A 26,363-nucleotide genomic window follows, 5' to 3' on the forward strand; every position below is an offset into this window, starting at 1 on the left:
ACTTCACATTCCAGTCCCCTGATCTCAGTACATCTGTTCCAGTGTGAAGCTGTTATCTAAAAGACACATTGTACGAAGGAAAAAAACTAATCAATACCCCACATTCTTACTTTGGATTGTGTAAGAAAATCTGACTCACTTATTAATCATGGACAAATGTATGGATAAAGGGTTGTAAGGTTAGATTTTTCATCTTATTTTGCGATGTAATTTTTTTTCCTAGCCTCAGAGAGTAAAAAAAAAATAAAACCTTTTCTTTACCATGTCTTTAAAATGAATTTCATACTGTTCAGCAATATCTAATAACTAAATATATTAATAATAAATAAATGATAATAAGGCTAATAATAATAATAATATAGCATAATGTTAATCATGGGTCTGAAAAGACTGAAATTCAATCCAAGCTGTATGTCTAAAATACAACTTTGTATCCTTTGTCTTTTTTATTTTTCTTTGATCCATTTTCTTTATCTTTATCTTTAGACTTAGATTGTATCATCTTGTTCTTTCTCTTTATTTCTCTTTGTTCTTGTTCTTATTTTATTTTGATTTATTTTTTATGAAAAATTGCTGTATATTGCTGTGGCTATTGGAAAAAAACAATAAAGTTTTACCTTACCTTACCTTAACCTTGAACTTGAACTTGAAATAACGTCTGGTAAAATGCACTCTTATTATAAGACCCATAATGTGCTACAACAGTTGCTATTTTATTATCATGTGTAACTTTCCCTTAAAAACAACATCATCTGTAATCCTGACTCACGTCTCGTTGCATTGACGCTTCTGTCTTTGGTGACTCCAGGACAGTCGTACTTCGAGGCCGAGACGGCCGACCTGGTGAAAGGTGTGTGCATTCAGAATCTGGTCAAACAGTTTGAGCGTGGAGCCAAACCCGCGGTGGACGGTCTCAGTCTCAGCTTCTACGAGGGACAGATCACCGCTCTTCTGGGCCATAATGGCGCCGGGAAGACGACCACGATGTAGGTGTTACAGAAGCATGTGAAGCACTGATGGTCACTGAGAGATTTGTACTTGTTATCCCTCCAGGTCCATCCTCACTGGTATGTTCCCACCTACCTCTGGCACAGCGACTATAAACGGGAAAGACATCCGCACAGACATGGACACAATCCGGCTGTCTCTGGGGATTTGTCCCCAACATAACACCCTTTTCCAGAAGTATGTAAACTCTGATTGTATTGTAATACTCCTGTAAAAAAATGGAAATAATCTGAGATATGGTTGAAAAGTCAGTTAAAGGGTTAATTTCTAACCTCCATGGAAAAAGTAAAGCTATGAATATGCTTTTACATTTGTAATCTATTTACTGCTAGCTCATTGAATGCATTTAATGATACAAAACTTGATCTTTGATGGCTATTATTAAGTCACGTGACATCAATATGAGGGAATATAAATATGTTTCAGAGCACTTTTATTAACAGAGAGAGAGAGAGAGAGAGAGAGAATGAAACATATTTTCATCAATCTTAAGAACATATTTAAGATCATTTTGCCAAATTATTTGTTTTTATTCGATTTGGTCTCTTTCAAATGCACAGAAAAGGACATTTTCCCATTCAAAAATAAAATAATCAGTAATAATGATAACGAAAGGTGTCACAAACTTCAAAATATCATGAATTATTATATTAATTATAATGTTAAAAGTAGTAGAAGAAAAAAACAGTGTACAAATACAAATACATATTTATTTTTAAAGTGACGACTACATTTTGACGCATTGATTTTGCAAAAAGAAAGATAATGAAACAATTTAAAATTTGTCATTAAAGCAAATAAATCAAAATAAGAATGCAATAAAATACACATGACCCCCTTTCTTTTGAGCTTATTGAGTTACACTTCACCTTCACTGAGAACAAATCGTGCTCATTTTATTTTATTTTTCTGTCTCACAGCATGACTGTGGCTGAGCACATCCTCTTCTGTTCGCTGCTGAAGGGTTGTCCCATAGCAGAAGCAGAGGAGGAGGTGGAGAACATGCTCCAGGATCTTGGGCTTCCCCACAAGAGAGACGAGCTGAGCCAGAACCTCTCGGGTCTGTCAGTGTGGAGACGTTCACTCCTCATTAAAAGCACTCTAAAGAACCTGTTCTACTGCAGGAGGCATGCAGAGGAAGTTATCTGTGGCTCTTGCTTTCGTTGGTGGAGCTAAAGTGGTGATTCTGGACGAGCCCACGTCAGGTGTGGACCCTTATTCCAGACGCTCCATCTGGGACCTGTTGCTGAAATACCGCTCAGGTAACACTGACCCCTGCTGGCTGCACCGGAGAACACTTTGTCAATGAATAAATGATGTTGCCTCTTTTGGTGAATTAAAAACAAACATTTTCATTGATATAATATCTGTCTTCACATCTTAAAAAATCTTAAAAGTGCTGTTTGATATCAATCTTTTCATAGAATTTAATTTGATGTTAAAATATTTCTTTGATTTTCTCAAGAATGAGGGACTTAAAAAAGAAGAAAAGAAAGAAAATCATAAAACATAGAAATAAAAAGATAAAATAGGTTTATGAAGGGAGACTGTAATAATGGTGAAGAAAAATAACATATTAAAGTGAAATTAAAAAGAGATTAACGAGGAAATATAATTAATAATAATTGGGAAAAATACTATACATTAACTATAGAAGCAAAATTGGCTAAAATAAAAACTTAACATAGAAAGAAAGACACTTTAAATTCCCTTAAAATTATGGGTTTCTACTTACATCCTCACCTGAATAAAGCCAAATAGTTTAAGGTTAGATGAAGGCACAAGACGTTACTAAAGGACCAAGTCTGTCATGAATGAAAAATGACTTCATAGTGACACGCTAATTGAAATCAATGACTGTTGACAATTAAACTAACATCTTTTCTCAACAATCTGTTCCAGGCTGTACTGTGATCATGTCGACGCACCACATGGACGAGGCTGACCTGCTGAGTGACCGCGTGGCCATCATCTCCCAGGGTCGCCTCTACTGCTGCGGCTCTCCCATCTTCCTGAAGAACTGCTTCGGTGCTGGATTCTACCTCACGCTCGTGCGCCGTATGAAGCAAACAACAGCGAGGATCATGAAGGAAGTATGTTTGTGTTCTTGACACTTTAATTGGCAGCTTTATCTGGAGTTTCTTTGACATTTAAAACATATAAAATCTCAAAAATATATACATTATTCACAATGTTTGTATCTATTACCCTTTATGTATTTTTTTTATACATTTATAAGTCTCATTACCTAAATGTATTTATTACAGGAAGAATAACAATAATATCAATACATACAATTCATAACCATTGAGTTATCTCAGGGTCAGGGTGACCCGAATGCCCCAAAACAAATGTGTTTGTGGTATCCCTTGTGTTCTGTCTTGGTCAATGTGGCTTCCATAAATACATATGCGGTGGTGGAGGTCATTCATCTTGACTCAGAGACAACACAAAGGATACCTCAAACACATTTGTTTTCTGGCCTTTGGATCACCCTGACCCTGAGATAACACAAGGGTTAATAATGTTATGGTCCAGTACCTAAATGGCAAATTCTATTTTAAATCATCATTAATTTAACCAACAAACATGTTCAAAATGTCGCTAAGTTTAGAAAAGTAATCTCAATAATCAGAGCAATAATTGTATGTAACATCTTTGAGTTATAATAATACATTTAAAATCAGTTCAACGTAACTTGCAAATAAACCTGAAGATTGTTAAGGTTACACATTATACAATTAAACCAGGTTTGGATCTATTAAAACATCAACTGGAGACCCTTAATAATAAAAAAACTAAAATGTGTTGTGAGATGAGTTGACGCTCACCAGGGTCTCCCTTGTGTCCTGCAGAGCAGCTGTGACTGCACTGACAATTGCTCCTGCAAGTGCTCCAGGTGTTCCAAGTTTAAGAGCAACACCGGGGAGAGCGAGGCGCCGGACAGACAGATGGACGGTAAAAAACAGTTCCTGTTTAATGTGAAACTAATCATCCGTGACTCACTTGAGTTCATCAAGCTTAGAGGTAAACGATGCACTGGGTCATTATATCTCTGTTAAACTGCTGAACTGAAGCTTTTAGTGACTTGTCATCCTCCCTCTTTTCACTTTGACTACTGGCTATGATGAAACACGGAGGAGTCCTTTGTTCTTGATGCTGCAACTGTTGCATGATTTATGTTTTGAAAGTCCAACTCAAAAGCTGAGGCGTGTAAGACAACTTTTCTTAAACTTGAAGGAAGATTTTAAAGATATTTTGAATTATTCTTTCTCTTAATTATTGGAGGATCATTTTTAGCATGGATCACTTCTTTGGTTTAATACTAACTCATAATACAAGTTAGTTTCATGCGATCTTAATGCAGTCGAATCCATGTAGTTATCCTTTTAATTTTCAGCAAATTCTACATGTTTCAAGTTTTCCCCCACGGCCACATTAACTGCTTTGTTTCTAGTTCCCTCCACTGTCGAGTGTAATTGCTATGGTGTCGAACCTTTAAAAAAAAAAGAAAGAAAAATCAGAATCTGATAAATACAACAAAGGAATTGTTTCGAATAAAATAATGAAATAAGATACAAAATGAGCAATAGAAAAACCGAACCTGCATCATACTTCACAGAAAGTCTCTTACTTATTTGACCCACTACTGTAAAGCAGTTTGGTGGTCACATGACTAACCAACAGATTCTCTAGTCAACATTGTTAAAACAATATCTAAAGAGTTCTTCTGAATAAGTGTTGAATGACTGTTCAAATAAAAAAGGCAAAGTAGTTGTGCTGCTTTAGGTGTGTTTTACTTTTATTTCAGCAATCTTACTAGCAACTATGTCGACTGGATATTTCCAGGAAACCTAGAACGAATCACCGCTCTGGTCCATCACCACGTCCCCGAGGCCCGGCTCATCGAGGCCATCGGTCAAGAACTCACCTTCCTGCTGCCCAATCGCAACTTCCAGCCGAGGGCCTACGCCAGCCTCTTCAGAGAGCTGGAGGAGACTCTGCTGGATATCGGCCTGAGCAGCTTCGGTGTGTCGGACACATCCCTGGAGGAGGTTTGTGCGATGACTTAAAAAACGCCAGTGACATTTTTTTCTACTGAAGAGTTCAATCTTATCTCTGATGTTTAGAGTATGATTGGATTTTCTTTATGGTAGTTTACTCACAATGTTGTGAAATACGTCTGGCACACCTTTAAATATCTATTGATCGAATATGAAACAAAAGTGATCATTTTTCCACTTCTAAAGTCTCACTCTTTGTTACTTATAGATTTTCCTGAAAGTCACTGCAGATGGATACGCCACCAACAGAATATGTGCACAAGGTAAGAAAAGAAGAAAATCACATTCTCACGACGATGGATTCCTCCACATCAGCGTTGTATTCTTTGTTGTTCTCGCCTCTCAGAGGAGAAGTCGTGGCGGCACATATCTCGAGCTAGTCTCTGTGGCTTCAGCAGAGTGACAGTTGAGCCGGAGCCACTGAAAGGTGATGGTGTTGGCAACAGGAACATTTTTACATTTTTAAAAAAACAGAGTTGCTCATCGTAGTTATTACATAAGCTTATTTTGGGGCACGGACAGCGTTGTGTGAGAGGCTGCAGGTGGCATAGAGAACCCAGCTTCTGACATAGACACATTTTTTAGAAGTACTATAGTTAAGATGCTGTGCATACATTCCTGCTCCCCGCAGGGACATGCTTGTGGTTGCCATGCTGCTTCTTGAATCTCAAACTGTATTTTACCATTTACATGTTTGTTCTTTGTCCAGATTCAGACGGATCTTTGCTCACTCACCGCCAGGGCCTGTGTGATGACCCGGCTGGCAGTACCGGGAGAGGGTCGTATCAGGTCAGGGGTGCATGTCTGACCGTCAAACAGTTCTTCGCACTCTTGATCAAGAGATTTCATCACGCGACTCGTTCATGGAAAGATTTCTTCGCACAGGTATTCTTTAGTAAAACTATAATTTATACTTAACAGATTTTCAAGTGAACAACCGAGTTATCCAAGTTACCTTTTTGACATGATCATGTCAAAGCAAATTTATACTTTTATGAATAATTTTATTTGTTCAAAATTAAAATTGATAAACATTAATGCAATAGACCATTTGATGAAATAAACACAATACAAATGAATACATTTATTTATAATAGATGAGCTCGGATGGACTACCAAACACAGACATAAACTATTGAAACCAGACTGGAAAACAACATTATCTATGTCTAAAATGCATACAGTCAACATTTATTTTAATAAATTAAGAAAAAATAAATCAATAAGATCTGTGAATATCCGATATTCATAAATTAATATCTTAGTTTTAAAAATATATCCCCTAGACCTTGTTTGTTTTTAATTTCTTTCAGAATAGAAAAATAATAAATCGTCAGTTTATCACACTGCTGCTCTGGTTATACTTTTTTATTAAATTTACATTCAGTGTCCCAAGTAATTTTACCTGTCTCACTTTGCTTATTTTTTTATTGTTTCCAATGCTGTTGAATCCACACATTTTTCTTCATTCCTGCTTATTAAAAATGAGTCTGTGTTCTCCTAGAACGTGTTACCTGCTAGTTTTGTCTTCCTCGCGCTGACATTCACCCTCATTGTGCCGCCGTTCGGTGAGTACCAGAGCCTGACGCTCACCCCCTGGATGTATGGGAGACAGTACACTTTCTTCAGGTGAGCAGGAAGCGGCAGCAGAACAACAGAATGTCCCAAGAATCAACTTGTTTTCAAACGACAGCAACGAACGTCCAACGGAGGCCGGGATGAGGTACTTTGCTGAAGTCTTGCTGGACAAACCGGGTTTTGGCACACGGTGCATGGTGGACGAACCTCTGGAGTGAGTAAACACTTTCATGCTTGATCTGCTTTGTTCCTGAAGTTAAACTTTGTTTTCTGCCTCGGGCGGATTTTCGCTGCCCGAAGAGAGTTTCCCTGCAACAACATTACCACAGAGTGGGAAATGCCTCTGGTCAACCCAGCACTGATCGAAATGTTGGACGGTCCAAAGTGGCGCTCCATCAGTCCTTCTCCTGTGTGCCAGTGCAGCACAGCCAAGAAGCTCACCATGCTGCCAGTCTGCCCTGAAGGAGCCGGAGGTCTGCCTCCTCCACAGGTAAACACAATATATTCAGAAAAACTGACCAAAAAACTGTGATTCTTTTAACCTTTTGCCATGTCATGAATTTATTTTACCAGTATATTTAAATGCCTCTTTAGCATTTTAAATATCGTTGATAGCAGATGGTTAAAAAAGAAAAGGGAACTCCCATGTCAAATACATTTGAAATAAAATGGTACGGTAACATAATTAAATACAGAATATCACATAAACATGTATATGATGAGACAAAGTTACATTTTCTTAAAAACCATTAAAAGTCCTACCTGTGTTTGGTCTTTGTCAGAGGATCCAGTCAACAGGAGATCTTCTGATGGATCTAACAGGCCGCAATATCTCTGACTACTTGGTCAAAACCTACCCGAGCCTCATCAGGACCAGGTGCCTATTCCTGGAAACTTGAAAGAAAAATATATGTGTTGTCATATTTTATACATCCTCTCATTGTTTTTCAGCTTGAAGAGCAAATACTGGGTGAACGAACAAAGGTAAATCCCAGCGTTCTCGCGGGAGAGTCACGATTAAAGCACCAGACAACAGCAGGGTTTTTTCGTGTTTTCCAGGTACGGCGGAATATCAGTGGGGGGTCAGCTTCCTGTTCTTGACGTGCAGCCAAAAACCATCCAGGATGTGGCAGGACAACTGGGCCAATTGCTCAACGTCACAGGAGTATGCATTCCTTCCTTCCTACACAAATATAAAACCACACAAACAGATTCCATAGAGCTATGGTCCCAAACTCGCGGTCCATGGTCAAGGGACACTATCTTTTTGAAATGTCTGATGGACATGAAATAAAGAAACACCACATTTTATCATTTTTAAAGCTTTGATCATATAGTTAAGATTGAACAGAAGTTCAAAAAACACATACAATTGGACAAAATGGCCACAACTCACAGTGAAACCACAATAAAATCCACAAAACATGGTACAATAAAATATTAAATCAAATTGGGATCAAAGACTTGCAGAAAAGAATTTCTGAAATACCCCAAAGCATGTGACTCTGTCTTGAAAAGAGCCCTGGCCACTGATAATACGCTTGTTTGGTTGATTATTTTCTTCATTTCCTTTGGTTCCTGTTTGCACATCAATATTTTAAATTTCAGGGGAATTGCTCTCAGCAGACCTTAAGGGATGCCGGCACCTTCCTCAGATACATGGAGACGCAAGACAATGTCAAAGCAAGTTCGACAAGACAAAGTTTATCATTTAATAATTCAACATTGCTTAAGGATTATGCTGTACTTTCCGTACACAGGTTTGGTACAACAACAAAGGCTGGCATGCCATGGTGTCCTTCATGAACGTGGCCAACAACGCCATCCTCCGTGCAAACTTGCCTAAAGGCGCTAACCTCAATGAGTTTGGAATCACAGCCATCAATCATCCGCTCAACCTCACCAAGAAGCAACTCTCCGAAATCACTGTGTAGGTGAACATTTCATGCAGCTGGAACTGCTCGTCGAAAACTGTTTTAAATCCCTAAAATGCAATTCGACTTCCTCTTAAACCCATTTCTATTTCTTCTGCAGGCTGAATACTTCCATAGATGCTGTGGTTGCCATTTGTGTGATCTTTGCGATGTCCTTCATCCCTGCAAGCTTCGTCCTCTACCTCATCCAGGAGAGGGTGACCCAGGCCAAACACCTGCAATTTGTCAGCGGAGTCAGTCCTCTGGTCTACTGGACGGCCAACTTCCTCTGGGACATGGTACAGACGAGCCCCTTTATTCACCTCAAAGCCTCTATTAGATCACTCTTACGAGGGACTCTCCTCGTATCTCCAGGTGAATTACTCCCTCAGTGTAATAATGGTGGTGGAAATATTCATCTTCTTCGACAAGAAGTGCTACACATCTCCGACCAACCTGCGACCACTCATCTCACTGCTCGTGTTGTACGGGTGAGTGTTGAATGTGAGGAGAGAAATGTATTTCTTCGTCGGTGAACTGAGCAGTGAGGCTCACGTTGACCTTTTGTCTGCCCGGGACACACGGATATATAATCACCACATGCTTCCTTGTCGCCACCAGATCTCGGTTACACTCCTGTAGGTCAAGTTCATTGTCGAGTCACGCTAGCGACCTGCTAATGTCAAATGACTGTAACTTTGACCGTGTCTGAGTCTCAGTTTACGTTGCCTGCGGGAATTTCTGTGTTTGCAGTATATTGTTACATGCTGGTGAAATCAGATTATAGAAAATATTTTTGGAAGCATCTGACTCTGTGCAGCAAGAATGTCATATATAAAGCTTGAGGGGCCACAATCAGCCATTTGTTGGTGTATAAAGTTTATTTCTTTCTTGTTTTTATTCCTTTAAAATACATTATTCATTAAAAATAATTTAGAAAAAGGGGCTTTAAAATCATATTGATATTTTGTTGTCATTGTGTTATTGATAAACAGCAGTGTTGTCAATCAAACCAAATGAACAAAAATCTTTTAAGAGTCGACTTTGTGAGACCAAAAAAAAATGAATGGAACTGAATCGTCAGTATTGAGTCCAAGTCTTTACAAAACACTCCAGACAGAAGTCTTTCCTTCAACGTCACCTTTACACTTCTTATCTTAAAACACTGACATATTTATAGGTCACCATACCAACATGAACAAAAATCAACCTTTATTTTGAGCAAACCATCCAGCGGGCCACATAAAATTACTTGGCGGGCATGATTTGGCCCTCGGCCCTTCAAGTTCAAATGCGTGATAGGGAGGATCTTTAAATAAAAAGTATCTAAAATAAAATAATATAAAATCAGAATAATTAACAGAAGATTATCCTTATAATTTTCACAATGTTCCCATCGTCTTGAGGCTCTTCTTTCTTTTCTCTTGATGGCCTCTCAAGATCATCACACCTTAGAAAATGCAACCCTTTCAAGGTGAATGATAACTAAGTGGCTATGACTGAAAAAGAAAATGTGTTAATTATCCTCTATAGCAAACCAAAGAATCCTTCCTTTGTTCAGACAGATGTCTGGAACATAATTTACTGACTGGATAATAACAGACTCAGAGCTTCACCTTGCTTGCAGCTCCTGTTGGAAGCCACAATATAAGATGATTGTTTTATTGTGTTGCATCAATAAAATAGAGTAGAAAGCTTATTATTAAAAAAAATGTTTCTTAAAAGACTTCAAACATCCCCACGTTCACCAACATCCCATTCTGTTTTCTCTTCCAGCTGGTCTGTTATTCCCATGATGTACCCTCTGTCTTACGTCTACAACGTCCCCAGCACGGCTTACGTGTCTTTGTCGTGCATCAACCTGTTTATTGGCATCAACAGCAGCGCCATCACCTTCATCCTGGATCTCTTCGAGGGCACCACAGTAGGAATATCACGTCAACCCATGTACTTTTAAAACACACATTTACAAATATGTCTCTTTATCAAGGCTCTTTACAAGTTCAATCAACTTCTGAAGAGGCTGCTGCTCATCTTCCCACACTACTGCCTGGGCAGGGGACTCATCGACATGGCCATGAACCAGGCTGTCACTGATATCTACGCCCGCTTTGGTAACATTTAAACACACTATGTAGCAGGCAGTTAACTTCAGTGAAATAAAAGCTCCTACATGTCATGCACATGTTGGTACTGCTTATGAATGCTGGGTCAACGCCTCTGGTGGAAACCTAACTCCATACATCTGCCTTTAAGACTCTAGTTATAGGCTCCGACACATGTAACTCTGCAGTTTTCAAATGGTGTTCGTAAAGCTTGAAGGGGGCTCTGTGCAGGCTCATTGGAAAATACATTCATAAAAACAATTCTAAGCATTAGCTCAGAGATTAGTTCCATTTATTTTCCAGAGGAACACAAAACCATTCCACCTGTTCTATTGATGAATGGTGTATGGCTTCTATTGGCTGTATCAGGGGAGGAGGCCTTTACCAGATATACTGCGGCCCGCTGTCACTGTTTTTTAATTTATTATTCAGCAATAGAATGTAAAATATAAGTGATAAAAAATTGAAGTTGAGTTATTCTTGAGTTCACATATGGCTTCATTCATTTTAACTTCATCAAATGTGGAAATCTTGGAAAGATAGACACCACTGGACCAAGATTACATGAGAGCTGAGAAAGTGAATTTATTTCTTTACTATAGTTAGGAAATTAGTTGGACTAAATCATGTGAATAATCCCTCTAAGGTTGCTCTGGGAGATCATTGCCTGCATTTATTTCTGCACCGGATCTAACAACATTGTAATTAGTTAAACAATGAATTTTGTGAGATTAGAGGCAATAGGGGAATTGTTGATAAAGAGCTTTTGGTCACACATCACATTCAATCATTTAAGTAATAACCTGCAGAAATTAGAATTATTTTATACCTCTTTCCCGTCCAAAACAATACAAACAACATTCAATCAGGAAATGAGTTCCTGTCCAAGTAAGTTTGAAAAGCAATATTAGATTGTTTAAGCTTAATAAATGTGATTATGTCATTCTTAAATTCGGCATAAGAAAAATAAAATGAAATGTTAAATATCAGTGTTGATTGTAAATCTAAAGCAGTACATGTTGCACTCATATTAACAGTTGAAACAATATCCTTCCCTTCTCTGAGTCTTCCCCCATCCATGTGTGTTCTCAGGTGAAGACTACAGTCCCGACCCCTTTAGTTGGAATTTTCTCGGGAAGAATCTATTCTGCATGGCTCTGGAAGGATTCATCTATTTTGCTTTGAACCTTCTCTGCCAGTATCGTTTCTTCCACATTCACTGGTGAGAAGCAAAAGGGCACCCCAGATGATTTCGTAACTGTTCCCTCTGTAAAAAAGATTTTTATACCCTTCAACTGCAGGCCCTCTGATCACATAAAGCCAGCGATGATGGATGAAGACGTGGATGTAGCAAATGAGAGAGATCGGATCCACAGAGACGGAAAAACAAGTGATATTTTAAGGATAAAAAACCTGTCAAAAGTGAGATAAGCTTCACTGTTTTGATGTAAATAGATGATAGACAGATATGTACAGTAGATAGATGGTCAGATAAATGAACAAATACATTGATTGAATTGCAAAACTGATCTAAATCTGTTTTATTAGACATACAGAGGGATGATCATTCCAGCAGTGGACCAGATATGTATCGGTGTTTCTCCAGGAGAGGTTTGTTTTTCATTAATGGCTGAAATTGTGCATCGTTTCATTATTCTTCTCTATCTTTCCTCTACAGTGCTTTGGTCTTCTGGGGGTGAACGGAGCAGGGAAGACCACCACATTTAAGATGCTGACCGGAGACATTGTTGTTACTTCTGGAGAAGCTTCTGTCGCTGGACACAGGTGTGGATGAAAGAGACCTGAATGAAAGCCTTGTGTTGCAAATTGTTGGTGAAAAATGGGTTTGAAAGATATTCTTGAAGAAGCCTCCTCGGTGTGTTTAGACTTATAAAGGGCAACTAATCTGTGGATTTAAGTATCTCTTAAATAGATCTTGGAGCTCCTTTGTTCTCATCAGTATGTGTCTGTTTGTACAAAACTCTCTTTACATTTAAATATTTACATTAGAAAATGTGCGTAAGCCCCGCCCACTAAAAATGTGGTTCTGGAGATGAACTCTCGTTTATCATCATCACACCAACTGTGATTGGTCAAATAATCAAGGTTTGTCACCACATGTCATCAATCCCGGAATTTCACATTCAAGGGACTAACAAAGCATTATTATTATCTATTGTTAAGTCATAATAGACTCCGCTATATAAAGTAATAACTTGATTGCATGATGAGGGACTTGTATCATACTTACTACATTAGCTCCACTTAAATGTTTTATTTATATGAATACCCATAACTATAGAAAGTGCTGGACACCACTTGTGTTTAGTGATTTCGAAAATTGAGTTTGGATCGCTGTAAACTTTGCAACATATTTTGCAGCATCTTGACCAACATTCTGGACGTCCATCAGAACATGGGGTACTGCCCTCAGTTTGACGCTATAGACGAGCTGCTGACGGGAAGAGAGCACCTCAATCTCTACGCCCGCCTTCGTGGAGTCCCAGAGTCCGAGATCAGAAGGGTTCGCTGAAACCTTTCACAATAAAGTGATGCATAAAAATCCATAGGGGTTTTCAATAAACACCTCTGTCTTGGACACAGGTCTCAGAGTGGGCCATACAGAAGTTGGGTATGTCAGATTTCTCTGACCAGAGTGCAAGAACCTACAGCGGAGGAAACCGGAGGAAACTCTCCACAGCCATTGCCATGATCGGCTGCCCGGCTCTGGTGCTTCTGGTAAAAATCTTTACACATTAGGATTTTGATAAAATCGATGATCCAATCTGTGTTCAAACATATTCCCTGTAGGATGAACCGACGACAGGCATGGACCCACTCTCCCGACGTTTCCTTTGGCAATCTATAATGAGTGTCATTCAGGATAAACGGGCTGTTGTTCTGAGCTCACACAGGTCAGATCTTTGTGTAGTTGTCTGACCAATAATTTCAAGCTGCAGCACAAATGACTCTCATCGTCTGTGCAGCATGGAGGAATGTGAAGCTCTGTGCACTCGCTTGGCTATCATGGTCAACGGATCCTTCAAGTGTTTGGGGACGATACAGCATCTGAAATACAAGTTGGTGAAACACGTTGAAATCTGTGTAGCTATTCTGCCTGGTTACTCCCGTTCAACAATCCTTCCAATGGCTGCACAAGTGTATACAAGATTTTTAACGCTCGTCTCAGATTCGGTGACGGTTACGTGGTGACCATGAAGATCGGGGCTTCGAGCAGCAGCTGTGTCCCGGACTTGAACCCAGCTGAGGCCTTCATGGAGAGCACTTTCCCGGGCTGCATTCAGAGAGAGAAACACCACAACACACTCCAGTACAAGATCTCCTCGTCCTCACTGGCCAAGATCTTTCAGATGGTGTTTTCTAACAAGGAGAAGCTCAACATTGAGGACTACACAGTGTCCCAGACCACCCTGGACCAGGTGAGACCATCATGAAAACCACGAAACGTCCAGAAGTCCTTGTTTCAAGCCCTCATGTATCTTTTAGGTGTTTGTCAATTTTGCCAAGCAACAGTCCAGGGAGGATGATGCGATCGTGTTGCATCCGAAAGCCGCTGGAGCAGAGAGAGTGGTTTCCAAACCAGTCAAGAGTTTGGGTAAATAAAGTACAGTATATCAAGTTTTTCCAGGCTCAGCCATATTAGAAACATACACTTTTTAGAAGCTTGATTTGGACTTGAAGGCTATTATTTGAACACACTCTTCTTATGCAGTAGTTGTATCCTTCAATGGGGGTCAAAGTTCCACAAGATCCAAAACTGTAACCTAGCCCATGCTAAATGTGTCGACCGATGCTACTTTAAAATGCTACAAAACAACGAGTTTAAGATGGATTTACAGCCGGGAAGTATGTTTATAAAAATGTTCTCTATTAAGAACATTGAACATCATTCTCAGACATTTGTCATCACGTCACGCTTTGTTTGTGTATACAGGATTAGTAGGCTATGTGTTTCACTTTTGAAATGTTGTAGCATGTCTTTCGTGCCTGTTTTCTCTGTGTTCTGCTGGCCTTGTAAGCTTCTTACGGATAAGTGCTTAGACTTGTGAGGACCACATCTATCTTTAAAAAACAAAGAAATATGAAGACATTTTTCTCCTTTTGATGCGTGTAAAATTGCAATATGGGTATGTCAAAATGCAATGTGCTAAAAGTGTAATTGTTTAGTGCCTACAGTGGTACACATGATAAATAAAATGTCTCTATATATTTTTTTAAATTCATAAAAATATCAAATTTCTGCTCATAAATAGAGCACATTCTTTCAGTACCAGGGAGGATAGACACTTCTCATAAAATACAGATTGGTCCATCGCTCTGCTTCAGATGCCAAGCAAATGAACAGTTTTGCCTTCATTGTAGAAATTATGAGAGGCGTTGTTTTAGCACTTTATTAAAACATATTTTATGCTGACATTCTTCTGCAAAATGCAATAAACTGGTGCAACTTCTGCCGCTACAGTATGACAGCAATTTGAACAGTTTGTCTTTTTCTTTTCTTTTATTGTTACTCAGTCGTTGCTTCGAATCGATGTTTGTGCTTTACACTGTGATGATCCGACGGCAAATAAAATGTTCTCTCTTAAATAATCCTGACTCATTGAAGACCTGAGAGTTAAAGACATTCATCAAACGTTCACCTGTAAATCCTACGATACACACTTTCAGTTAACACTCCACAGTGAGGCGATAAATTTGGTGGAGAGCAAAAATAAAAGTTATAGAATAAAGGGGATGATAGCCACACGGAGGCTCGGGTAGTCCTGGAATTCTCGGCTGTAGGCTCGGTGCTTTCCTCTGGCCCAGATGCTCATCTGGACGAAGCCTAATAATGTGTAGAAGGCAACTGGAAGAAAAAGAGAACACAAATGTGGTGATGGCGGTAGCATCGTGGGGATCAATTAAAGCAAAATTTGATACCTGGCAGACACTGAGTCATAATGGAAAATCCAACCCAAGCTCCAACCTAGAGAACAATAACACCAAACAGGTGAAAAACATCAAATCTCCAACACTAGAATACGTTCAAATTACCTCGTACGTGTAGTTCGGGCAGGAGACGAACAAAAACAGCCATGTAAATGGATTCTTAGATGGGACGGGGAACTTCCTTCCTCTGGATCCTGAGATTATTGAGCAGTGAAACATGAAGCAGCTCGTGAAGTTTCTCTCTGTTCTACAATCTTTAGCTCTGAACCAGTAATTCAATTGAAAACTAACTTTTAAACTGAGCTCTCAAAATTCTCACCGTCTGTTCTTAGATTATTCAGAGTCAGATGAATGGAGAAGTTTCCAAGTTCACACATCTGTTTGAAAAGAAAAAAAAAGATTTGAACCTCACAAAACATCATACCTGTGGGATGTGCTGGAGATATTGAAGTACTTTACCACAAACATGAGTAATGCTGAGTTAACCTGGGCGTCTCCGAATGCTGTGCACAAAAAATTCCAGTCAAAAACATTTAAATAAAAGTGTTTTTGTCGAAGACTCGTGACTCACATGGTGGAGTGTAGAGCGGGTGGTTGATGTAGTAGGCCAGCCAGGCTGAGAAACCCCAGTAGTACAGACAATTCTGATGACACAAAACAAACATCAACTGTGACTAGTCTTTAATAATATTGCAACAACAACTTCATCATTTTATTTGCAGAAGGCAACTTAGCCTATACTTTACAAAGTATATGTTTTAATTGTGTATTGTTTTTGATTGTTAAAGTGCTTTGTGACCCTGGTCTAGAAAGGGCGCTTTACAAATAACCTTTACTTACTTACTTTAAAATTCTGGTTCTTACTTTCAGAGCTATTCATTGTCAGGCTCCTCCTTACATCACTAATCTGATCCAGCCTTACACCCCAGCTCGGGCTCTGAGGTCTGTGGATCAGAATCTACTTATGGTTCCTCGCACACGGTTCAGGACCAGAGGAGAGAAATCTTTTCAGGCTGTTGCTCCTAAGCTTTGGAACGATCTTCCTCTCTCTCTGCGCTTGATGGAGTCTACTGACTCCTTCAAGAAACATCTTAAGACGTTTCTATTTGTTCAGGCTTTTCCTTGATTTTCTGGAACTCCTGTGTTGTTCTCAGTATTATCTTGATCTTTAAAGTATATACTTTTTTGAGTATTGTTTTGATTGTTTAAGCGCTTTGTGACCCTGGTCTAGAAAAGCGCTATATAAATAAATATTACTTACTTACTTACTTATATTTGCGAAACCTTTTCTTACCACAATAGCCTTACAAATAAGTCTTAAGGTTCTTAAGCTGATTTTCATACCTTTAAAAAAAATGCGTTGACAGTTTGTTTTGCCATTTCTGTCGGCACAGAACTATTATTCCAAATACCGGACTGTCAGTTTTACACAACAGGGGTCGTGTTATAACTTCTTCCGGGACCTTTTTTTTTCCAAATCATGTTGAGGCGTATTGTTCGCCAGCAGCAAAGGTTGTTATGTCCTCACCCTGACTATTGTCCTCAGAGGCAAAGTCCCGTGGGAGAAACGATGCACAAATATGGTCTCTACCAGCCTCTTGATGTAGTGGAAGGAATGACACACACACGCGAGGCTGCCAGGAAAGAAACGACGGTCAAAGTCACAGTTTACCAAAAACATCAGATCCAGTTTGTCTCGATAAAGATAACTTTAATAATAATTAAAAAAATGTCACAAAGAAAACTGTAAATAAAATGAAATAAAAATACGATCCCACTCACGTGACAACAGTGTGAGGACTGGTCGTGAAGGTGTATCCGTGAGCGTAAATGTACGGAAGACGAGAGTAAAAAAGGAGGTACACGAAGAGCGGTCCCAAGTACTCGGCCACGAAAACCTGAAGTCATGATGGAGATGTTTGATTTCTTGTTGAATGACATGTAGAAAAGTGTTGCGTTTGTCACCATGGTCCAGCCCAACTGAGGCCCCAGGTCTTTGAAGAACATGGTGGCAGTCGTTCCCACCGGCAGACTCTGAAGAACGTCGTCATCTCGGAGGGTTCTTCCTTCTAGAACATGATGATGGAGACAACTGTATTTTTATCAAGTGTATTCCTCACTTGTTTTTTTTTTTTACTTTTCTGATCGTTTTAATAATCAAAGTCAAACATGTTGATAAATGGAAACTTTTGTACCTTTTATTATATGAATGTAATTTTATTGACCTATTTATTAAATGCTTAAACATGTTTAGATGATGAAGCTAAAACAAAATGTAGCACTACAATATGCTTTATTAAAACTTAAGTATATGTATTAACAGAATTTACACATTCACAGCGATTTTAATAAACCAAACCAACACTCTTTTCCCCCATAACCCTTAAAACAGGGGTCACCATCCACTGTCACTAGCATGAAAAACTAACTTCTGAGTTCTGGGTTGGTCTCTCTACACTTATTTTCACTAAACATTTTTCAATGTACTTGTCAAGTCAACCAAATATAAAACAGGTGGTTCAAAATAAATGTTCAAAAGGTGTTTGATTGTGTCTCTTGTATATCAATATGTTTAATGATATAATCATATTATCTTGTTCTTATTATATTGCGTTAACTGAGCAAAGAAAAGCAAAAAAATTAATCAGTAAAGCCGCTGTTATGTGACTTTAGCAGGGGATAAATCACATTTAAGTCCTACTTCTTCATCAGGGAGTCTTTGGGGTCACAGCCCAGATCATCTCCTCCACTAATTGGATGATATTATTAGAGTCTCTCAGGGCGGAACGATCCAATTTGCATTATGAACTCATCAAAGTGGCACCATGAGGGTCGGTTCATATTATATCTGCTGTCGCTGGTTGTACTTTTTGAACAATAACATCTTCGACACTTTTCCCTTTGTGCTGTTTTCATTTGGATGAATACAAGTCAAATAAAAAACACAAAAATATTGTGTGACATTGGAAAAGTTAAAATATATTTTGTGAGTTTTCTACTCTCACCGGTTGAGTAATGTATTTTAAAACGGGTCATTCCTGAGCCAAGCTGCACTTTGGCGTCACGGTCTTGACCTACTGTAAATGTAAACACAAACACTTACTTGGGTTGAGCTTCAGGGCTTGTCTTGCTGGATACCAGTTAGGATCTAAACACACACACACACACACACACACACACACACACGGACATTGCTTACTCAGATTTCAGCCCCGGGCACGATAATAATTGAGCACAGCGGATTTGGATTGAGCTGTGTTGCTGCGATCGATGTTGACAGCCGAAGGGCTCGCAAATATTTCCTGACACTTTTAACCAGATGAACCTCACGTAGCGACTTTCTGCTACACATGATCGAAATGAAATTGGATTTAACGTTCGTGAGTCAGGAGGGGCTGCATGCACCTCTGAACCCCCCAGCAGTTATCGATTTGTTTTGTTTTTATTCTTCTCTTTTTATCATTTCATCGTTTGTTTAAAGTTGAATGAACCTGACATCAAGGATTGTACCTGAACCATCTATTGTGCTGGAGGAAGTTTGACGGACGAACTCAAAAGCATTGATGGCTTAATATTGCAGACTTTAAACTTTAAGTTTAAACTTTAGCTATTCAATTTTTTAAACTTAATCTTAATTTTAAATCACAGGTCTTGAACCCAATTACTCAGCGGGACATAAGAGGTCAATTCTTGTCCAGACTGGGACAGGCTTTTCCTTGATTTTCTGGAACTCCTGTGTTGTTCTCAGTATTATCTTGATCTTTAAAGTATGTACTTTTTTGAGTATTGTTTTGATTGTTTAAGCGCTTTGTGACCCTGGTCTCGAAAAGCGCTATATAAATAAATATTACTTACTTACTTACTGTCAGGACAAATCATCCTTTTCTTGTTTCTTGTTCTATTTTTCAAGTCATGATTATCATTTTAATTTATGTTTTCACACACAAATGATGTAAATGTGTTCTATGCACTCACAAAACTAGTCGTGAAAGTGACATTTCTCAGGTCAAGATTCATCATCATCACGTTTTGTTTCATCCTCCTTTACTCATAATAATAATAATAATAATAATAATAATAATAATACATTTTGTTTGTAGTGCACTTTATATTCTAAGAAAGAATCCCAAAGTGCTACAGAAGCAAGGCGTATAAAAACATTCACAGTACGACACGACAATCACAGTAGAGAGATACAGTAATAAAAACAAGTATAGTTAAAGTTTTTTTTTAGACCCTTTTTAAAACCATCAGTTGACTGTAGGCCCATAAAATGTTCTGGGGGGATGTGATACAGTAAATAAGTAATTCCATTCCTTTTAAACTTAACTTTCACTTGTATTTTATATGGAACTAAATGTATTCAACCAGCAAGATTTTTGACACAGCCATCTCCCAAAAGATAAATAGACCATGTGAATGTGAATAACAAATATTTCGCTGCTTTTATTTACATTTGAACAAAAAGTAACATGTCCAAAATAATTTATTCCCGTTGCAAACTGGTTCCTAATGACCCAGATTCATTGGAAACATCTGTTTTAATCAACTCAAGGGGAAAAGCTGTTGCTTTGGACACAACCATGGCTGAAACAAAGGAGCTCTCTGAGGACCTGTGGCTGCTTATTGTGGCTCCTCACAGGAAGACCATATCTTAATCTTCTCAAGGTCCAGTCGCCACAGTGCTTGTAAGTTTTCCAAGAAGGATCTGTCTCGCCTGCAGTTGATTTAGAACTCTGCAGTGAGAATTCTGACCCGCTCTAGTAGAAGAACTCACATTTCTCCGAACCTTAAAACTCTTCACTGGCTTCCAGTTTCTTTCAGGATCAAATTTAAAATTCTGGTTCTTAATTTCAGATCTATTCATGGTCAGGCTCCTCCTTATATCAGTGATCTGATCCAGCCTTACACCCCAGCTTGGGCTCTGAGGTCTGTGGATCAGAATCTACTGATGGTTCCTCGCACACGGTTCAGAACCAGAGGAGAGAAATCCAGACTGTTGCTCCTAAGCTTTGGAACGATCTTCCTCTCTCTCTGTGTTTGATGATCTACTGACTCCTTCAAGAAACATCTTAAGACGTTTTTATTTGTTCAGGCTTTTCCTTGATTTGCTGGAACTCCTGTGTTTTTCTCAGTCTTATCTTGACCTTTAAAGTTTATATATTATTGAGTATTCCATGTCACCCTGGTCTGGAAAAGCACTCTATAAATACAATTACTTACTAACTTACTTTTTTCCCCCCATACTGATTCCCCTTGCACATGGTCTTTTGTATCTTTTGGAGACAGTTGTGTCTTTTACGGTTAAATAAAAAACAACTTGTTGGTCGAATAAAAGTAAGATTTATACATAATTTGCTGGGGGTATATATGAATGTAATATTTTTGTATGTATGTCTAATTGGGCAGTTTTGTGTTTTCAATTGTATTTAACTGTGAAATAACAGTTTAAATGGCCTAAAAGATGAAAAAACATATTGTTCAACCTTATAACATGAAAGGAAGTGGAAAGTGTATCAGAAAACTGAAAGGATGAATTAGAAAGAAAAAAAACGTACTATTTTATTCTTCAATGGTTCTGCCAATGAAGCGTCTTGCTCAACAACACAGTGTTAAACATGAAGCTGGGATTGCACCCATAATATATTTTGGGCATTTAGCTCGCTGAGCTTTGTTGCCTAAGATTTACTAGATCAGATACAACTATTTTATTTTATTTTATTTTATTTTTTATGTATTATTTTTTATTGTTTATGAAAAATTGCTGGCTATTGGTAAAAAACAATTTCCCGAAGGAGACCTGGAGACCAGGTTTGTCTCTTTATGAAGAAGTTTAAAAAATCATTTCTTCTGTGAAGTGAAGCTGATCTTACTCTTCATGGAGAAACTCACAGGATTTGTGAAAAAGATGCTTGATGTCGGCGACTGTTGAATTCGGCTCCACCTACACCGGCGTTGATTAAATAAACAACAACAAAAAAAACGTGAATTGACTTCCAGGGTAACACAAAAGGACAAATCATACCTTGTCCAGAAAGCAAAGCTGCTTTTTAGTGTTGGCGTCCACAATCTCCACCTGGATGTGAGAAGAAGACAACTTCAGATCAGCCACATCTTCTGACAGAGAAGATGTTGTCAAAGAGGAAGCAGACACCTTGCACTCCGTCGTCGCCTCCATCTTAATTAGAGCGTGTCAGGAGTGAAATACTGCAGATGTGAGGAGGGCGGTGGGTGGCAGCACGCTATTTGCCCTGAAAGCACTCCTGACTGTGTTGCTCAGCAGAGCTGTCCTCGCTAAATTGGCTTCCTTACCAGACGGTGTAATAACCTGCTAATGGAGAGCTCAAGATTTGCTGAGCGAGAAAGCCTTTCCATCTCCTCACTCCTGTTCTTCAAAAAAAAAAAAAACACCAAATAAAAACAAGGGTTTTTCGGCCAAAACACTCTCGGTGTTTCCTTGCGGGCGAGCGGGAGACGCGCTGACACGGGTAAACATCACCCCGGGAGACGGAGTGTTTGTTTTCCATCTGTTAACCTTCACGAGCACATTGTGGGGCGACGCCTTCGTGAGCTCCCGAGGAGCATCCTGGGTGTCATTAGGGCGGTGGAAGCGGGGACGGCGTGTCCTTCTAAGTGGGATTGAACCCCCTTTCCTGGCTCTCGTGGGGGTCGCAGAGCGCTGCTGACAACACAGGTCGTGTATTAAAGTGTTAACTGGAGGTCTGAGCGGGATGAATGCTGATGGTTCAGGTGACGAGGGAATTGCAAGAAGGTGGTTGAAGATGCAGGAGGGTGTCGCTCTGACGCTGCTGTGGTTGTAGAGAGCTCAGGACAAAAACTATCAATGACAGACGCGCTTGACTGACAGCTGCTGCACTGGTGTGAAAGTAAGTGCTGTCAGAATGTTGAATTTAACATTTCAAATGTTGAAGTACAATAAACAAATATAGTTGGTTATTCTAATAATAATAATAATTCAGAAATGAATTCAACATTTTTAAATAGAATTGAATGGATACAAATTAAAAAATATATTGAATTTAGAAAATGATTGTTTTGAATATTATTAAAATAAGAATATCGAACAGTCTATGTAAAAAGAAAAATCATGAATTAAAAAACATATATATATATTTTACATTTTTTACATTATATTTTGTTATTTAAAAACGACAATAAACCTTTCAATATAGAAATTATTGATCTCAATTACTTAATAAATAAAAACAAATTCAACATTTCAATATTAAAATTATTGATTTAAATTATTAAACAAAACTGAAACCTTTTAATAATAATATTATGACGTACTAATGGCTTCACTCCTCCTCCAGCCAGCTGTAATCATCGCACCGCTTTGTTTATACAATGAGTCCCTTGGAGGTGGAGACGTCCGGGATTGATGACGCACAGTGACAAACCTTGATGTTCGATCAATAATTATTGACCAATATTAGGACATCTACACATCAATGTATCTGGTTTGTTACTGTTGACAGTCAGCATCCACACACTTTTGTCAAAATCCTTTGATTTTTCTGACATTATTTTTATTATGTGTCTCATATGTTGAAGCTGGAGAAGCGAAAGTCAACCTTTTCTTAATTATTACAAACAATTAAAGGCTATTGGAATTGAAACATGAATACCACATGTTTCAATTCCAATTATTTCCCAAAATAAAGCATTGTATCTATCACTTTCAACTTTCACTGTCGTGGTTTTCTTTGAGTCTCTTACAACATAATACTATTGGCCACTTTTTTTCCAAGGCTTGTTCATCCAGTTCTAGCTGGACCACCCGTCCAATAAACCTGTCAATAAACCAAGTGACGATTGACTTGCTTCTGAGACTAACGGGTCGATTCACTGACCTCTCTGTTTGTGCAGACTCTAGTAACAGCATGACCTATGCACATGGAAGGCTGCACCCCAGGTTGCAGGTGATTTACTAAGACAATGGAATAGTTGGTGACGCGTCTTTTTTAAAGCGGAGATTTATCGCTTGGTGGAGAGTATTGACCGGTGAGTAATGACAATAACTTAAATTATGAAGCAGAGTTGTAACTCGCCCATACAATTCCAAACACGTAATATGCTACCTTGGTAACATGCTTGCTATAGCAACTTCCGTGTCCCAAGGTACCTCAGGTAGCATGATGCTAAACATATGAGCTGCGTTTTCTCCTGTCAGAACACGCTAAGCCGCATTTTTTTGACCAACTTTTAGCATCTTTGAAGGATGCTAACTATTGCTCACTTGCTCAGGAAATCATCTTGCAGATTTTTAAAGGCATTTTAAAAGGCAAGTAAGTAAGTAATATTTGTATAGCCCTTTTCTATACCAGGGTCACAAAGCGCTTAAACAATCAAAACAATACCAAAAAAATACAATAAAAATAAAGTGCAAGATGACACAAACTAAATCTAAAGATAAAGAACATAGATCAAAGGAAAATAACAAAGAAAATGACACAAACATTAAAATGGAAAACCATCATGTTTTCACTCCAGTCCTGCCCCCAAACTCAGAATTAAACAGTCTAATAGCACGAGGAATGAATGAGTCCCTGAGTCTATTAGTGTTGCAACTAGTGAAGAGCATTCGTAAACTATGTAGCACTCTTCTATATATATATATATATATATATATATATATATATATATATATATATATATATATATATATATAAGCATTCCAAAAATTGTCTTTTTGATTGCATTTGCTAAATATAAATGTAAATATTTTGGACATTTCCACGCCTTGATCCAATGGCTGCATGTCTCTGAAGGACGGAGTACAAATACACGTTTGAACGAGATGTTGCTGTAGATGAAGCCACAACTAGTTGCCCTCTGTTGACTCAGAAAGCAGTTCTGGTTGAAGAGCCACAGAGAATAACCTTCTTGTCAAGACTGTAAACTTGTTTACTCTAATCAGAATCTTCGACTTGATAAACTCTCCCGACACATTACATTCTGCCAACGTGAAAAAAACACATGCCGCTACTATAAAATCACTCTGATTGATCTATATTTTTGAGATTCTTTCTGAAGAATGTCCTCATACTGTCAGAAATAATCAGAGTCAAAATACAGGCAATTATCAAAAGAATTTCCACCCCCACCCAAAAAAAAAGCGAGGCCTGTTTCAGCTTTCTTACCTCAAAAAAGGTGCTCCGGCTCATGTTGGTGAATGTTCAGAGGGTGACCCTAAACCTGAGTGTCAACAAACACACACATGCATCCCTCCTGCACACACACACACACACATGGCCACACACACACACACACACACACATGCAGCTGCAGCTCTTCTCCTTTTGAGGACACACTCAGGACTGACCCTTTTCTCTCGCTCCGCTGCACCTCCTCTCTCTCTCTCTGAAGAACAACGAGGTGCCGTCCTCGTTCTTTTCTCTTTCATTTTGGGGCATTTTTTTTTTAGCTGAACCTGATGCTCGTCCTGCAGTGAAAGAAAGCTGGTGAAGTGAGACAAAGGGAGTTGAATGATTGAGGAGCCAGGTGGTTTGTTTCGGTGGACTCCACGTCTGGGAGAGTTATGGCGTGAACAGCCATTGGACTCGAGCTGCTGCGCGTCACAGTGTCAGCAGAAGTTGAAGCTGCAGAACATGAGCTTCAAACATCCTCCTCAAGCAGACCGTGATCAATTTGTATCCATCTGGGCTGAAGATGGAGAATGATAAATGAGTGTGTTCTAGTTTAAACTAAGATAATAATCCTTTATTTGCTATACATCATGTTTACATCATTCTATACATGCAGGGACTTTTCACTTTTGTGTTTAATAACCGCCAGAATAATTTAATCATGAATGACTTCATAATCATAATAAAGTATTAACTATTAGGCAGGTGACAAATGTAAAAATATTACGTTCAGAATTAAAAAAAAAAAAAAAATATATATATATATATATATATATATATATAAAGTTCATTGATGGTGTTTTGGACTTTGATTAAAGCCATGAGTAAGGAAGTATATGAGCCATCAGATTTTAAAAATAATTTCCATTTAATAATTTAATGCAATCAATTGTATTTTTAAAGGTTGAATTGATTTTTTATTAAATAAGTACATTTAAAAATATATATATTGAAAGGTCAATGTTTATGTTGTTAATAATTGTATACCAAATTAAAATATGTTCAAAATGATTTATTTTTTTCCAAATACAGTTTGATAATATTATTCCAATCATTCCAATTGAAATTGAATTTTTTTTTAAATTTGTAATTTCTTCTGTGTTTAATAACCGCCAGAATAATTTAATCATGAATGACTTCATAATGATAATAAATTATTAACAATTAGGCAGGTGACAAATGTAAAAATATTACGTTCGGAATTAAAAAATATATATATATATATTTTTAATTAAAGTTCATTGATGGTGTTTTGGACTTTGATTAAAGCCATGAGTAAGGAAGTATATCAGCCATCAGATTTTAAAAATAATTTCCATTTAATAATTTAATGCAATCAATTGTATTTTTAAAGGTTGAATTGTTTTTTTATTAAATAAGTACATTTAAAAATATATATATTGAAAGGTCAATGTTTATGTTGTTAATAATTGTATACCAAATTAAAATATGTTCAAAATGATTTTTTTTCTTTTCCAAATACAGTTTGATAATATTATTCCAATCATTCCAATTGAAATTGAATTTTTTTTAATTTGTAATTTCTTCTGTGTTTAATAACCGCCAGAATAATTT

The 26,363-nt window shown here is 38.1% G+C and overlaps 2 protein-coding genes across 2 annotated transcripts in view; one reads left to right on the forward strand and one right to left on the reverse strand.

Moving 5' to 3' along the window:
• Positions 1-15,183, forward strand: part of abca4a (ATP binding cassette subfamily A member 4a) — a 35,791-nt gene extending 20,608 nt beyond the window's left edge. Inside the window, exons 19-50 of the mRNA XM_087788871.1 lie at positions 809-986; positions 1,054-1,185; positions 1,929-2,068; positions 2,133-2,270; positions 2,911-3,101; positions 3,864-3,966; positions 4,858-5,063; positions 5,281-5,335; positions 5,419-5,499; positions 5,782-5,957; positions 6,577-6,701; positions 6,766-6,864; positions 6,951-7,140; positions 7,433-7,527; positions 7,602-7,634; positions 7,710-7,815; positions 8,259-8,333; positions 8,411-8,580; positions 8,685-8,862; positions 8,939-9,054; positions 10,340-10,487; positions 10,554-10,677; positions 11,761-11,890; positions 11,970-12,090; positions 12,217-12,279; positions 12,347-12,453; positions 13,051-13,192; positions 13,273-13,407; positions 13,480-13,583; positions 13,656-13,748; positions 13,859-14,108; positions 14,176-15,183. Of these exons, the coding sequence (XP_087644997.1) occupies positions 809-986; positions 1,054-1,185; positions 1,929-2,068; positions 2,133-2,270; positions 2,911-3,101; positions 3,864-3,966; positions 4,858-5,063; positions 5,281-5,335; positions 5,419-5,499; positions 5,782-5,957; positions 6,577-6,701; positions 6,766-6,864; positions 6,951-7,140; positions 7,433-7,527; positions 7,602-7,634; positions 7,710-7,815; positions 8,259-8,333; positions 8,411-8,580; positions 8,685-8,862; positions 8,939-9,054; positions 10,340-10,487; positions 10,554-10,677; positions 11,761-11,890; positions 11,970-12,090; positions 12,217-12,279; positions 12,347-12,453; positions 13,051-13,192; positions 13,273-13,407; positions 13,480-13,583; positions 13,656-13,748; positions 13,859-14,108; positions 14,176-14,292 (4,121 nt within the window). The 3' untranslated portion in view covers positions 14,293-15,183. The remainder of the gene's footprint in view (positions 1-808; positions 987-1,053; positions 1,186-1,928; positions 2,069-2,132; positions 2,271-2,910; positions 3,102-3,863; positions 3,967-4,857; positions 5,064-5,280; positions 5,336-5,418; positions 5,500-5,781; positions 5,958-6,576; positions 6,702-6,765; positions 6,865-6,950; positions 7,141-7,432; positions 7,528-7,601; positions 7,635-7,709; positions 7,816-8,258; positions 8,334-8,410; positions 8,581-8,684; positions 8,863-8,938; positions 9,055-10,339; positions 10,488-10,553; positions 10,678-11,760; positions 11,891-11,969; positions 12,091-12,216; positions 12,280-12,346; positions 12,454-13,050; positions 13,193-13,272; positions 13,408-13,479; positions 13,584-13,655; positions 13,749-13,858; positions 14,109-14,175) is intronic.
• Positions 15,184-15,321: 138 nt separating this feature from the next.
• tecrl2a (trans-2,3-enoyl-CoA reductase-like 2a) lies at positions 15,322-25,071 on the reverse strand. The gene is made up of 13 exons (XM_087788873.1): positions 24,783-25,071; positions 21,644-21,694; positions 21,511-21,562; positions 18,722-18,766; positions 17,584-17,687; positions 17,401-17,516; positions 17,147-17,252; positions 16,190-16,262; positions 16,078-16,121; positions 15,938-15,995; positions 15,724-15,812; positions 15,610-15,655; positions 15,322-15,535 (listed from the first exon to the last, which is right to left on the reverse strand). Exons 1-13 carry the CDS (start codon positions 24,804-24,806, stop codon positions 15,408-15,410), a joined length of 936 nt encoding a protein of 311 aa, XP_087644999.1. The 5' UTR covers positions 24,807-25,071; the 3' UTR covers positions 15,322-15,407.
• Positions 25,072-26,363: the final 1,292 nt, after the last annotated feature.

Source organism: Callionymus lyra, chromosome 4 (genome assembly GCF_982586985.1).
Source record: "Callionymus lyra chromosome 4, fCalLyr1.hap1.1, whole genome shotgun sequence".
NCBI lineage: Eukaryota > Metazoa > Chordata > Actinopteri > Syngnathiformes > Callionymidae > Callionymus > Callionymus lyra.

Excerpts from the sequence above, each read along its gene's own strand:
- tecrl2a (XM_087788873.1), bottom strand. The coding sequence starts at position 24,806 with ATGAGCCGGAGCACCTTTTTTGAG. Across the intron at positions 17,517-17,583 it reads CTCAGTTGGGCTGGACCATG|GTTTTCGTGGCCGAGTACTT; the intron begins GTGACAAACGCA and ends TCATGACTTCAG. Across the intron at positions 15,536-15,609 it reads TATGACTCAGTGTCTGCCAG|TTGCCTTCTACACATTATTA; the intron begins GTATCAAATTTT and ends TTTTTCTTCCAG.